The 15,896-nt window shown below is 38.3% G+C and overlaps 1 protein-coding gene across 3 annotated transcripts; it reads right to left on the minus strand.

Moving 5' to 3' along the window:
* Positions 1-2,350: 2,350 nt before the first annotated feature.
* On the minus strand, positions 2,351-7,171 carry LOC131157625 (disease resistance protein RFL1-like). Of its 3 annotated transcripts, XR_009137302.1 has the most exons (3): positions 3,694-7,163; positions 2,511-2,635; positions 2,351-2,398 (listed from the first exon to the last, which is right to left on the minus strand). XR_009137302.1 is itself a non-coding variant. In XM_058111923.1 (2 exons), exon 2 carries the CDS (start codon positions 6,455-6,457, stop codon positions 3,401-3,403), a length of 3,057 nt encoding a protein of 1,018 aa, XP_057967906.1. In that variant the 5' UTR covers positions 6,458-6,463; positions 7,052-7,171; the 3' UTR covers positions 3,157-3,400. The 3 variants fall into 3 exon arrangements, 2 of the variants coding, with proteins under 2 accessions (XP_057967906.1, XP_057967907.1); XM_058111923.1 differs by lacking the exons at positions 2,351-2,398; positions 2,511-2,635 and having other exon boundaries at positions 3,157-6,463; positions 7,052-7,171; XM_058111924.1 differs by lacking the exons at positions 2,351-2,398; positions 2,511-2,635 and having other exon boundaries at positions 3,157-6,463; positions 6,670-7,068.
* Positions 7,172-15,896: the final 8,725 nt, after the last annotated feature.

Genomic DNA, 15,896 nt, shown 5'->3' on the forward strand with positions numbered 1-15,896 from the left:
ATAGTACGTTTAATTATTTAACTTTCAAACTAGAAAAGAAAGAATTACAAGAAAAAGCTCCAAAAGAATCTAAATCCCAAACTCTTTTGTCACTCCCAAAATGGAAGTGAAAACAATGAGGCATATATATCCATCTCTCAAAAAAAAAAAAAACCATCTCTCTCGTAAGGTTTCCTTCCAAAATAAAAATCCCAAGGAAGTACACTCTCTTTCAAGTAGAAGAAAGCATATATAGGAAAGTCATTAAGAGAAGATAACTGAAAGAGACGAGGGGACATAAAAGTCAAAGAGCCACCCCAATCTGATGACCCCAAAAAAAAAAAAAAAATGAAAGGTGAATTTCATACATATTTCCAATGACAAGAATAGGTGAAATTAACCCCAAATCTTATCATCCCACCCATTTTGAAACTGCAGATTAGTTGTCTTAGTTATAAAATGTTTACTTGTTAGTTTGAATCACCTATTAATGATGCATTAGTTATGCAATTCATACATAATGTTTATGAGTAAGGCGAATGCGCAAAGCATAAGGTGAGGCATTTTACCCTTTGCGAGGCAAGGCGTAAAGTGTAAGGAAGAGATCTAGATCTAGATCCAGATCTTCATCATGGGAAACAAAATTGCTTTAATTGTAAAAAAAAATAAATAAATAAAAAATATACATTTCGTACATGAAATAGCTCTGCAATAAAATTGAATTAATTATAGGCAGATGCATGTCTATATATATATATAGACTCGAAATTAGGAAAAAACTAACGTAAGAGCATAGGGATTTATGAAAGTGGAATTAAAGAAGAGCAAGGAATTACCCACAAATCAAGCAGCGAGTCAGATGTATGCAGGTACTGAGGATGGCCTGGATAAGGCTGAGATCTGATCAGATCAAATGGGAAATAATATTGCTTTAATCAATTTGAAGAGATGAGGAGTATGCATATGTACATAGAGAAAGGTCTAATGGAGTGAACCAGTACCAGATAAGGAGTGAGGACACCAGCCAGGAAGCTGAGGAGAAACCATTTGTGCAATTCCCTTTTCTTTTTCTTTTTCTTTTTCTTTTTCTTTTTCTTTTTTCCTTTTTAGTATTCTATTTCTACCTTTGGGCTGCCCAAGAAAAAACACTCAACCTTTGGGCAACCACTATCTTTAAATCACTTCATAAATAGTCACTTCATTTTTTTAAAAGTAATAACCCAACACTTTTATCATCTTTCAAAATAATTAGTCATTTTTCAAAGGGGATCAACCACTTCCATAATTAGCACAAGTTTCCTTTAAGAATCACTGATTTAATTTCAAGATTTCTTATATACTTATAGAATTCCAGTATGGCAGAAAAATTAAAAGCCTAAATATCTAAACATTCAAGTAAATAAATTTAATAGATACCTGCAATACTTGAAATAAAAATGTGTATTAAAATAAAATATAAAATTGAGCATAATTTGGACAAAAAAATTGTATATGTTAATCCCAAATATTTAATGAAAACTGCAAAGGCAGAAATATATCTTAAAATATTAAATGATAAAAAACTTCATCAAAGCCTTCATTTTTATTACTACTATTTTATAAAAATATTTATATAAAAAGAATTGAAACAACATATTTGTTGTCTTCGTTATAAAATGTTTATTTGTTAGTTTGAATCACCTATTAATGATGCATTAGTTACGGAATTAATACATAATCACACACACACATATAAACTTTACTATCCAACCAATATTGAGTTGACTTTGATAGCTTCCAGGCAGAGTTGCATTAACTGGCTACAGACATTCTTAATTTTTTAAAATTTTATACAAGGAAAGCAGTTTGTAATTTGTACTGGTGCCTATTGTTACAAACCCAGTTGCTTTTATCATATTTAAAGGGAAATACTGCCTTTTGGTCAATTTCTAGCCCAGGAAGCTTTATACTACAACCCAACAGATCAATCAAATTAACTTCTTCCATGAAAAGCTTAAACTTGGGTCAAGAAAACACCAAATCATCATCAACAAGCATGGACCCAAATATTCATCAAATAGACCAGAATCATCTGATTCAATATTGATTGAAATGACATCAAAGCTCCAATTTCAAACGGCAAAGTTCAACGAGCTGTCACTTGCTCAGAATTATCGGGTTACTAATTTTGATATGCACAAAATGGTCCACTTATTACATGATAATTAATTTTGTAAAAAGAAATTAGAATATGTGTCTGTTTTATTATGAAACACAAAGGATAAAATTTTGAAGTAGCAACACATTTTTTAAATTTATGTTTGCATTTCTGTTTTTGAATGAACAAAAAAAAAAAAAAATCAAACGATGGTGTCATTAGGAATTGGAAGGACCTTTCTCTTTTTGCTGCTCCTTTTTTTGGAATCTCTGTCTTTCCTACCTGCAAGATAAATCTCAACTTGAGAGTCTAGATAGCAAGTATTCAAACCAAAACAAAAAACATTTTCCTTACAGAAGTTCTTCAAATATGTTGTCTTTTTAAAGAGACTTACTTTTGGAACGGTTCCTTCCATGAGCAAGCTTGTGTGCCCTTTCAGCATTGAGCTGGGCCCTCTACTCTCTCATCATTCTATCTTTCTTTATCTGCTTCTAACTCCCCCTTTCGTATTTCGTCTTCCTAAACACATTTAGTATTACATGACATGTTGTAAACATACATTTATAACAAAGGCGCATAGTATAAAAAGCAGAAACATGAAAGCACACAACTAGCATGCATTCTGGAGGCATGCATGAACAAAGTTTTTTCTTTCTAAAAAAATTGTTGTGGAGGACAATGAGTCAATTAAATAACAGTGAAATACCTAAGGTTTCAACTGAAGCATTAACATACAAAAAGAAATAATTCATTTGTTAATGGAATCATAATGAGAAGAAAATTAGCAATATCAAAACTTGATATCACTGATCACTGGATGCCACAACTACTTGAGATACTCCAGGGAAAAAAATGCTGTAGTAAAGGCACAACTTGTCTCAATTATAGTTAGCACAAGAGAATGTCCATTTTGGGAGGATGTTGAGGTGTTTCTGAGTCTACAATACATATGCTTTTGTGGAATAGATTAATAATTTCTGAAAATAGAATTATAATGCAATTCAACTTTAACTACTAAAAAAATATGTTCTGCGAAAAAATTTAAATTCAACTTTAGATCGCTAGATTTAGCATTTCAGAACAAAAATGTACACGCATTTCAGACCATTCATAACTTCCTACCAATCATGGCAATACAGTAAATAATGTGAGACTATGATGGTGTCTTCTTCTCAGGCATTTCTTAAAACAGCTTAGTAGCATCAACGTATATTGAGGAAGGGTTGCAGGGCAGGTTTAGCAGCGGGATGGTCCCAGACCAACGATTCCCACCCTTCATCATCATCAGCAATGATTTACTGGAGAGCAAGGGGAGGAGATGGTTGTCCATCCATGAGATGCAGGGGAAGATAGAGGGAGCCTCTTTAGCTTCGGACACTCCCTTATTATAGCAACAGTATGAAGAGTATCACAAACCATCTTTCCCCTATAAATGCTTTTCAATTCTGGTAGATTCCACAACCGTAATTTCCTCAATTTTGGAAGGTGGATTGTTTTTATGCCGATTTCGTCATTGTTTGAGGCTGAACAGGTAATACTAAGATCAGCAGTTGCCAGGTCGTCATTTTCTTCTTCACCTGCTACTATCTCCTCCATTTGCGCGCATCTCCAGACACTGATTGTTTCCAGGCTAGGAAGATATTGCTGCAGCAACCCACATGTGAACACCTTCTTGATTTTTGGGCACCCAACTATTTCCAACAATTTGAGACTTGAAAATGTGCCATTGACTTCTCTTTCTTCTTCACCTGCTACTATCTCCTCCATTTGCTCGCAGTTTTGGACAATGATTGTTTCCAGGCTAGGAAGACATTGCTGCAGCAACCCACGTGTGAACAGCTTCTTGATTTTTGGGCACCCAACTATTTTCAACTCTTTGAGACTTGAAAATGTGCCATTGACTTCCCCTTCTTCTTCACCTGCTACTATCTCCTCCATTTGCTCGCAACTCCAGACACTGATGTTTTTCAGGTTACGAAGATATTGCTGCGGCAACCCACGTGTGAACAGCTTCTTGATTTTTGGGCACCCAACTATTTTCAACACTTTGAGACTTGAAAATGTGCCATTGACTTCTCTTTCTTCTTCACCTGCTATTATCTCCTCCATTTGCTCGCAATTCCAGACACTGATTTTTTCCAGGCTAGGAAGATATTGCTGCAGCAACTCACGCGTGAACAGCTTCTTGATTTTTGGGCACCCATCTATATCCAACACTTTGAGACTTGAAACTGTGCCGCATGGAAGTGCCCTTAAATCATGAAACCTATGAAAATTTAGGTACTCAATGTTAGGAGGTAAATGAACAAGGATCTCTGTATTCACACTACACCCCTTTAAAATTACTGCTCTAGAAGAATACATCCACATTTCCTTAAAATCATGAACATATCCGGATCCAACCATTATAGAGTAGGCATTCAGCCGTGGGGGAAATCTTCTCACATCCCCGAATCGGCCAACAAATTTTTCGAGATCCCTCATTTGATGCAGTATCTCTTCTCCTACAACTACATTCTCCTTTAGACAATCCATATACAAGACTTTCAGGTTGACCAAATTCGCCATACTTTCAGGTGCTTCTTCTATACCAGTCCCTCCAAGGTCCAACTCCTTTAATGCCAGAAGCTTTGCTAGTGAAGGCACACATTTTAGACTCCAACAATCTCTGAGCAATAATGCAGTAAGATTCTCCAAGTCTGATATGGTATTTGGTAGCCTCTGTAGAACCTTATTTCTAGATAAATCAAGAACTTTAAGGGCACACATCTGCAAAAAGAAAGAGTCTGGAATTTTCTCCAAATTATTTTCCTGTAGCATCAAGGTTGAGAGTTTAGGACATCTTGGTGATATCCCTGCCTTAATTTCTGTCATATCATTACGCATTAACGAAACTCTCTCCAGATCCTGTGCCCAGTCCTCCGGTATTTCTCTCAATTTTAGTCTAGCTTTTACCAAGAAACGAGGACCACTTATTTGTAGCGCCATGTCTCTTACCAAATCATGCATCTTCATATCCCAGCCCATTACTTTTTCTAGCAAGCAAGAGTTCTCCAGTTCATTTAATATGGTGTGACCCTTGTCAAACTCGGCCTGCCTACTGTCCATTCCCTTTATCAGTCCCTCTGCAATAAAGTACTTTATCACTTCCTCTCTTTTCACTAGACTGTCTTCGGGATACAATGCGCAATATAAGAAACACTTCTGCACTATTGGATCCTTCAGGCGACCATAGCTGATTCTCAATATAGAGAAGACCTCTTCTTCCATATCAGGTCTCCCTGACTTCGATTCTCTCAATTCCTTCACAACAGTCCTCCATTCATGAATGTCATTGACTCCTCGCATGCTTCTTGCCATTGTGATAATCCCAAGTGGCAAACCCCTACATTCATCAGCCATTGACATAGCAGCAACTTTCGCATCTGGAGAAAGTTTGTCATAAGGCTTGAGTTTTTCCATGAATAGGTCCCAAGCTTCGTCATTTGAAAGAGGCTTCACTTTGATTATTTCTTGGGAACCCATCTGGCGACACACTGATAATGATCGAGTGGTTAGAATCAACTTAGGCCCATCTGGCCCAATAGGTATCCCGACTTTTTCCAGGGTAAAATGCTCCCACATATCATCTAAAATTAGCACCGTTTTCTTCCTGTTTGCCAATGCTCTGAACAAAGTGGCAGCCCTTTTCCTCTCATTCTCCTCCAAAGGAAGATTTTCTAGGCCAAGTTCTTTGGCAATGTCACCCTGCAATTTGTAAATACTGAATTGTTGAGATACGGTGATCCAGTAAACATGATCATAACTTCGAGGATTCTTTAAGAGTTCATTGTGGATATGCAGTGCAAGTGTGGTTTTCCCAACTCCCCCCATTCCGTAGATGCCAAGGCTGAACACCCTGTCATCCATTATGCATGCCAAGAGTTTTTTCATGCTCTCTTCTGCTTTTTGGCCCACTAATTTTGCTGTCAATAGTTCTAAGGGATCTTGCACATCTACTGTGAGCCCTTCAGCAAATTTACCTCGTTCTAAAAGTTCTTCCACCTCCTTGGTCATTTTCTCAATTTGATTCCCAGGATGTATGCGTGAAAGATTTATGCCCCGGGGAACTTCTTGTTCTATACTTCGTACCTCATCTTTTATTCTTTGTACATTTGTCAACCAATTTTCAACTTCCCTCTTTCGTTTCCTTCCCGTTTGAAACTCCAAATTTTCAACTTCTATGCTTTTGTCAACCTTACGAGCTTCCAATAATTCCAACTTCCGTTTCAAATTCTGCATTTTTTCATCAAGGTCATTGTACTTGCCTAACCCTTCTGTGCATCTCCACAAGATATCCATTGCTACCTGACACCAAAAGGATGAGAGATAGTCACGTTTCACCAAATAAACGAAAAAAAAAAAAATTAATCATTTTTTAATAAACAAAGAAATTTATTAGAGAGAGGAAAATATTACACAGAGAAAAAAGAAGAGAAAAAAAGGAGGATAAGATATCCACTAGAAATAAAAGAAAAAGGAGCAAAATAAAAACTCCAGAAAACAAAGATTACAAATCCGCTCTACTCAAGCAAAGCCACAGAGTCCCGCTCTAAATCTGCCAGAGGAAGATACTGAAAGAAGCCATTCGCGGAAACCCACAGCAACACTAAAAACACCACTCTAATCCAAAGCAAGGTAAGAGGGGTGTCCAAGCTCTTAAAAATTCTGGCATTCCTCTCTAGCCAAATACAGCAAGAAGAAAACCATAACTAAGAACTGCCAAGAAGCCTTTCGCTCCATACCGTTCCAAACCCCTTAAAAGTCAAAGAGCAAGAGCAAGGGCAAGAGCAAGGGCAAATCCAGTTCTCTCCAAAAATTACAAACAATTTGTTGCAAAGGGATCAAGTGAAGTGAAAATGAAAGAACAAGTGAACTTTAACTTCGAAGCATTACTGGTATTTATTTTTTCCAAGATCGTTGTCCACATGAGGCCTTAACCTTAGAGCGAACTTCAACTTTCCAACGTGGGAGTAAGGAGCAAATGGAGAAGCATTGGTGGCAAGAGTCAAACAAGAAAAGAAAGAATTACAAAGCCTAAATATCTAAACATTCAAGTAAATAAAATGTGCATTAAAATAAAATATAAATTTGAGCATAATTTGGACGTATATATTAATCCTAAATATTTAATGAAAATTGCAAAGGTAGAAAATATCTTAAAATATTAAATGATAAAAAACTTCATTAGAGCCTTCATTTTTATTACTATTATTTTCTAAAGATATTTATATAGAAAGAATTGAAACAGCATATTTGTTGTCTTAGTTATAAAATGTTTATTTATTAGTTTCAATCACTTATTAATAATGCATTAGTTATTGTATTCATACATAGTCATACACACACACACACATATAAACTTTACTATCCAATCAAAATTTGTGTGTGTGATTATGTAAGAATTTCATAACTAAGGCGAGCCATTTTACCCTCTGCAAGACAAGGCATAAGCCTTAAGGCGTTAAGGAAATTAAAGCATATCTTAACTTTAATCTACTCTATTTTTATAATTGTAAATAATTTATGTCTGTTATAATTTATATGTTTATATTAGATTTGCTAATTATTATAACTATATATATATATATATTTTTTGTTAATTATTCTTTAAAATAAGGTAAAATATAGTTTAAAGTTTGAATCAAAAGAATAGTTTTTCTTTTTATATTTCTAATTATTTCATTTAACATATAATCACGAACTATCCTTGGCCCCTCAATGGTTATTTCTCTGGGGTCTTCCGATGCACATGTACAGGCCTAATTGTTTACAGATTCTAGTCACGAGGTTTTGTCGATATTTGGAAACTGACAATGCTACGCTTAATCAAACTAGGGTTACGGGTGTGACAATGTGTGTGGAGGTAGATTTATTAGCAGATCAATAACCCCGAGAAAAAAAAGTAATTAAAATTAATTAATTAAACATGATTAAATTAATTAATTAAGTAAACAATTAAAAAGGAATAGTGTGAAAAAAATAATAAATAAATAATTATTAATTATTAATCAAATAATTAATTAAGTATTATTAAATTAAAGTAATTAAATAAATGGTATGATAGATATATATAAATATACAAATATACATATATATATATATACATATTTAAATATTACTTATCATACATATATATATATATATATATATATATATATGGTTTATTAAAGCTTCTTCACGAAGCTAATAGAATACAATTTTCTCCATTCCTGCAATTCCTGTGACAGTGCTCTCTCCCTCGCCTCTCCTGCTCTCGAACACTCCTCCGTTTTTTCTCCTCTCTCTCCTTAGTTTCTAGACGGATATTCGGTCGATCGGGAAACAGAAGGTACCGTTGGGTTCCTAATTCTGCCACTGACATTTCTACTGGAGCAGATTTGTCGTGGGAGCAGCGTAGGCACCACTTCTGGGGAAAGGTATATTTCCTCTAAATCCTTAATTTCTCTTTAAATCTGCTGTTAAATCGACGATCAGACACCACTATAGGGTTCTAGTCGCCATTTTGGAGTGAGTAAATTTTTAATTGGAATTTTCTAGACCCCACTCTAAAGCGAGAGTGGAATTTAGAAAATTAGGTAAATTGATTATATTTTAGGGTATAATTATTTATTTAGAATATATGGGTCATAGGAAATGTTAAAATAGTATTTTATTTAGAATTGATTTAATGGAATAAAAATTTTTTATTCAGAGTCTGAGTGAGCGCCGCAGGTATTTTTTAGGGTCCCTATTGGCGTTGTTCAAGAAACCAAGTATAGGAAAATTATATATTAAATCAGATTTTATGAAATAAAAGATAATGAATTATATTATACTTATGTATATGTTTTGGTATAAGTTTTAAAATGTCAACCATGTAAATTATGCTTTCTGAGCCTAGGACCGCTTATTTAGCTATGTATATGTGAAAATTGACTGATGAAAGTGAATGGTATTTTCTGAAAAATTATGTAAGAAATGAAAATTATATTTTCAGTATTCAAATATTAAATGTAAGTTGGCTTATTTTACAAAAAATATGTATGAATTTTATTCCTAAATTGTGTGGCATGAGTAAATATAAGTTATGTACAAAATATATGTTAAATGTATGAGATGCAATCTAAGTAAGTAATGCATTGAGAATGAAATATGATATGAACTATGCTACTTGTATATGTTAATGCAACCATGTAAATGTAAGACAACTGAAAAAAGCCGTGTTAGTAGATTCTAGCGCATTTCTATGTGGACTAACTTATGACAGCTAAAAGGAGCTGTGTTAATAGATTCTACGCATTTTTATGTGGATTAACTGATGAAGGCGAAAGAGTAGTTGTAGTATGAATAAATGAAATGAAATGAAAATGAAATGAAATGGCAATGAAATGACAATGGAATGAAATGTGAAATGTGAACGATGTAAAGTGGGAAAGAGTCACTTAAAGTGAAATAAATTGAAATATTAAAGTTATGAACATGAACAGATTTGAATAGTTGAATAATGACGGAAAGAATAGTGTATTATGATATTAAAAGTATTTATGTTAATAGAATATGTTACAATTGGGGTGGAGCATACTTTTCGCCCGAGGGCTTGCTGAGAAAGGCGAGTGCGCTAGTAGTATCAGATGTAGCAGTAGCTACATAACGCACTAGGGTGGAGGGAACCTACTTGTATGAGTGGGTAGATTTTCCTATCCTTGAGACCTTCGCTAGTAAACCTTTATTTAAACTGTGTAAGTACGAGATTAATCTATCACTTGAGGGCTTACTGAGTAAGTTGAGTGCCCTGATATGCTTTAGTAGTGACCTTCATTTTCCAAATGTATTAGAGTAGAGGGGTGTTACTTGTATGGGCAGGTAATCACCCCTATTCTTGGGTAATCTCGTGGGTTAAATCTTTTGCATGTGATTGATTAGGTTCAGAAAAATGACTTCAGAATTATGCTAACGATTCTCAAATGTTAAATATTATGTTGTTATATAAACTCATGTTAACCACGCACTATTTTAATATATTGTTTCTTCCCTTACTGAGATGCGTCTCACCCGAGGGATTTCAGAAAACCGGGAATCTCAAGCTCGTCGACGAGATCACCACTTCGTCGACGAGGTGTCTATATGACCTCGGTATTTGTAGGTTTTGGAACTTGATTCACTGTTTATGAGCCTTAGAGTTCGAGATTTGTCATTTAGGGGAAAGGTAAGGGGAATTGTGTTTATATCGGTTATTTTTGAAATCGAACTCGGTAAAACTGCGGTTCACGGCCCTGTGTGTGTTTTGGCTACTCATTTGGGGGGATCTAACTAGGAAAACTATGGGTTTTGTCATGATTACAATTTTGGGAAAAAAGGGGTGACGGGCTGCATCCCTGGTTTTGTCGAAAATCGAATGTATATGTTGATTTATATTATGTTATAGGGATGGTCGTGCCTTGACTTGTTTAATTTGTATGTGTTTGGAAAACCATGATTTTAAATTACCGAATGGGTGTGGTTTGTTTGGTTATATGAGCATGCATGTGTGTGTGATTGGTTGAAATGCGAGTAGGAACGTGGTTCCGAATTTGTTCCAAGTATTGAGAGTGTCCGACTCTACATCCGTGGGAGTATGAAATCACTAGGCCATGTTTGGTAAGAGTGTCCGGCTCTATATTCAAGGGCGTGAGCCTTACCGGCTGATCACCGAAGGGTGTGGATCCACCAGTTTGCGTCGGTATGATGCCATGGGAGTCTAGGACTAGCCATGTGTTGGTGGCGCCGTGTTCACAGGTTGGCTATGGGCCAACGTCATATGTCGCGAGCCTGCTTCGGTCCAAAGGGTGTGATGACCCCGGGATTGCTGATCATGTGTGTGTGCGTGTATGCACTGTTGTGAAATTAGTACTAGAACTGTATTTAACTGCGTGTATCTTGTATCATGATAACACACAAATGCCACACACCAATATAACATGTATTCTTCCTTACTGAGAGGTGTCTCACCCCTTCTGTACGTACATATTTTTATAGGTTCTTCGAGTAATCGGAACTAGTGTCCTTGTGTCGGGAGCATAGTGGCCGGTGTACCGCGGGTAGCGCTTAAGTAAGTGTTAGGACTTGTGTTTTGTGGGTTGTCATTTTGAGATGTGTTGGGCACCCGTTTGTACGTTATTTGATGGAACCTTAATTCTGTCTTTGTATAGACTCTGGTATGGTACCATGTATATATATAATGACTTTTTTTTTTCCGTTGCGTATATTCTGTTATGTTTGGATGTGTATAGGGTGCCTGGGAACCCCACAGGGTCAGACCCTCATCCTTTGTACTGTATTTCCTAGATGTTTTGTTGGATACAGGGACAGGTTAGGTTACAAATTCACCCCTGGGTCCCATTTCAAGGTTCAGGACTTGATAACTTGGTATCAGAACTAACTAGGTTGTTAGGTATTGTAGACTTGGTTAGGCTTAGCTGTGAGTACATACCATAGTATAGGATGTGTGTGGGTAGAGTTGGTTGAGGATTGTTTTGTTGCTAGACTGGGACTTGTTGGCGGTATTCCGTGTTTTTCCAGGGATGACGATTCCAGTAAAAGCAGGGCAAACCGTTGATAATTTTCGTGTCAGTGTGATAGGACAGACCTGAACCTGGTAGGGAGTGGTTAACATGATTAGTGATAAATAATTATGTTAATTGTACGTTTGTATGTGTTATAGGAGTTTTGATAGAACTCTACTGTGTTGCAGTATGGAGCCCAAGGATAACAACCTGAGGAGTGGCTCCGAGGAGACTGCGAGTGATGAGTCTCCGACTATGCCTCAGGAACTGACGAGGCAGGTTTTGTGGGAGATCGGGCTGAGTGTCAAGAGACGTGAACGTTCTCCTATTGCTGCGGGGTGCACCATTGAGAGCTTCACATGCATGCATCCTCTGACGTTCTCTGGGGGACATGACCCAAAGATAGTAGAGGACTGGGTGGAGAAGACTGAGAATATCTTGGAGGTCCTGCACTGCACAGATAAGCAGCGAGTCCTCTATGCTACCTTCCAGCTATCTAGGGAGGCGGGTCGATGGTGGACTGCGGTGAATCTGTTGGAGAAGCAGAGGGGCGATTCTGAGGAGATGTCATGGAGCCGTTTTAAGGAAGTGTTCTTTGACAGATACTTCCCGGCTTCTGTATGTGATGCTAAGGCGAATGAGTTTTCTGCTCTGACTTAGGGGAGTATGACGGTGCAGGGGTATGCGGCTTGGTACATAGAGCTGTCCTGCTTTGCTCCGTGTTTGATCTCGAGCAAGTATAAGAAGACTCGGAGGTTTGAGAAGGGTTTGAGGAAGGATATCAGCAGACTAGTGGGTATGCTTCAGATCCGTGAGTTATCGGTGTTGGTGGATAAAGCCACAGTGATTGAAACCGGTATCTGAGAGGATGAGGTGGATCATGAATCAAAGAAGAGGACAGTACCTTCTGGTTCTTAGTCAGGATCTCGTTAGGGATCGTAGAAGAAGAGGAACAAGGGCTCAGGTTATCGACCGAATACTGAGCGCCAGGGTTTTCAGGCAAGCTAGACTAGTGATCGCTGTACCAGATGCCACAGATGGCACGAGGGTGAGTGCCGGTCATTTAGGGGTAACTGTTACAACTATGGCCAACTAGGGCACATGTTTCGTGATTGTTGTGCACTGAAGCGAGACGTGCCTGCATCTAGTGTGAACCGGGGGAGCAATCAAATATCTCAGGGAACCATTCAAGCGAATACAGCTCTGGCCAGAGTATTTTCTCTTACTCCAGCGAACGCTAACACATGTAGGGAATGTGGTGACCAGTACCTTATTATTGCTTTCAAATAAGGCTTCTATTTTGTTTAATTCGGGTGCGACCCATTCTTTTGTATCTGTGAGTTTTGTTAAACTCTGTGGGGTGGAGACCCAAGTCATAAACGAAGTGTTATCTGTTGCTACATCATCTGAGAGTATATCATTATGGTAGGAGGATGTTAGAAAACTACCCAGTGATAATTCAAGGGAAGCTGCTACCAGCGAATCTTGTGGTATACGACATGTTGGGATTCGATGTCATTCTGGGGATGGATTGGATGTTCTTCAGACCTCTTGGGGAGTAGGAGTACAAATTCATGGGATTGTGCATGCATTCGATGCCATAGGTTCTATTGGCATTGCAGGCAAGGAGGTTACTCTTGGACGAATGTTAGGGGTACCTAACTTGTGTGGAGGAACCGCTACGAGATGAGTTGGGGCTCGAAGATATTCGATTGGTCAACGAATTTTCGGATGTGTTTCCTGAAGATTTATCCAGTTTACCTCCGGATCATGAGGTGGAGTTTGCGATAGAGTTGCTGCTTGGCAAGGCACTGATCTTTAAAACTCCGTACCAAATGGCTCCAACAGAACTTCAGGAATTGAAGGAGCAGTTACAGGAATTACTGGACTGGGGTTTCATTCGACCTAGTGTTTCGCCTTGGAGAGCTCCAGTACTATTTGTGAAGAAGAAAGACGGGTCGATGCGTATGTGCATCGATTACTGTGAGATTAACAAGGTGACTATGAAGAATCGTTACCCTTTGCCTCGTATAGATGATCTCTTTGACCAGCTACAGGGTACACAGGTCTTTTCAAAGATCGACCTACGATTAAGGTATCATCAGGTGAGGGTCAGATCTAAGGATGCTGCGAAGACTGCTTTCCGAACCAGATATGGCCACTATGAGTTCTTGGTTATGCCGTTTGGGTTGACCAATGCTCCAGCAGTGTTCATAGATCTGATAAACAGGGTTTTCCATGAGTACTTGGACCAGTTCGTAGTGGTATTCATTGACGATATTTTGGTATACTGGAGAAGTTTGGAAGAGCACGAGAACCATCTGAGGTTAGTATTACAGGTTTTGTGGGAGAAGAAGTTGTATGCTAAACTAAAGAAGTGTGAATTCTAGTTGACTCAGATTGCATTCTTAGGCTATATGGTGACTGGTGCCAGTATATCAGTTGATCCTAGCAAGATTGAAGCGGTGGTCGGCTGGACTAGGCCGAAGAATGTACAGGAGGTTTGAAGTTTTCTGGGACTGGCGAGTTACTATCATCAGTTCGTGGAAGGTTTTTCTAAACGGTCTGGGCCTCTGACTCAATTGACCAGGAAGGGAGTGAAGTTTGAGTGGACCAGTGATTGTGAGCAGTGCTTTCAGAAGTTGAAGCATCGACTGGTTACTACTTTAGTTTTGACCATTCTTTCGGGGGATGGTGGGTTTGTGATTTATAGCGACGCATCTCTGAAAGGTCTGGGGTGTGTGCTTATACAATAGGATAACATAGTAGCTTATGCTTCTCAACAACTAAAGGAATACGAGAAGAATTACCCTATACATGATCTGGAGTTGACTGCTATTGTATATGCACTAAAGATCTGGTGACACTATTTATATGGTGTGCAGTGTGAGATCTTCACTGATCATAAGAGCCTCAGGTATTTCTTCAAGCAGAAGGAGTTGACGGTGGCTTGAGTTGATTAAGGACAACAATTGCACCATCAATTATCACTTGGGGAAAGCTAATGTGGTGGTTGATGCGTTGAGTTGTAAGTCAGAACCTATGGTTGTATCTGCAGTTGTAACTCAGCATCACATTAGACGGGATTTGGAGAGCTTGGGTATTGAGTTGGTGTCTAGGGATCATCAGGCTTTCTTTACTAGTTTGGTGGTCCAGCCGACTTTGTTTGAGTGTATAAAGGCCTCGCAGGCTAGTGATGCGGAGATGACAGAGGTTATGGAAAAGGTACAACAGGAAATGGCTATAGAGTTTAACATCTCTGAAAGAGGGATACTGAGGTTTGGGACTAGGTTATGTGAATAGAACGACGATGAGATCAGAAGAATAATTCTAGAGGAGGCGCATCGTTATTTATATACGGTACATCCTGGTAGTACAAAGATATATCGGGACTTGCGCGAGATCTTCTGGTGGTCTGGTATGAAGAGGCAGATTGCTCAGTTCGTGGAGCAGTATCTAGCGTGTTAGCAGGTGAAAGCTGAACATTAGAGGCAGGCAGGACCATTGTAGCCTTTGCTTATTCCGGTGTGGAAATGGGAGCATATTTCCATGGATTTTGTGACCGAATTGCCGCCAGCATTTCATTGGCAGAATGCTATTTGGGTAATCGTGGACAGGTTGACGAAATCTGCTCATTTCATACCGCTAAAGGTTAGTTACCCTTTGAGTAGGCTAGTAGAGTTGTATGTGCATGAGATAGTTAGAATAGACGGAGTACCGGTGTCCATTGTATCAGATCGAGATCCGAGGTTTACTTCTCGATTCTAGACGAGCTTGTAGGAGGCACTGGGGACGAAGCATACTTTCAGTACATTGTTCCACCCCTAGACTGATGGAAAGTCGGAGAGGACGATACAGATCTTAGAAGATATGTTGCGAGCTTGTGTGTTAGACTTAGGTGGTAGCTGGATACAGTTTATGCCACTAGTAAAGTTTGCTTATTATAGCTTCCAAGCTAGTATCGAGATGGCACCGTTCAAGGCTTTGTATGGTCGGAGGTGTCGATCTCCTTTGTGTTGAGATGAGGTTGGTGAACGTCAGGTGTTAGGAACTGAACTTGTGCAGTAGGCATCTAAGAAGGTGGGTTTGATTCGGGAGAGGATTAAATCAGCTTAGAGTCGGTGGAAGAGTTATGCAGATGTTTGCCGCTGTGAGTTAGAGTTCAAGGTAGGGGCTAAGGTATTTCTGAGAATCGCTCCAATGAAAAGGGCGATGAG

This window comes from Malania oleifera, chromosome 6, assembly GCF_029873635.1.
Source record: "Malania oleifera isolate guangnan ecotype guangnan chromosome 6, ASM2987363v1, whole genome shotgun sequence".
NCBI classification, from domain to species: Eukaryota; Viridiplantae; Streptophyta; class Magnoliopsida; order Santalales; family Ximeniaceae; genus Malania; species Malania oleifera.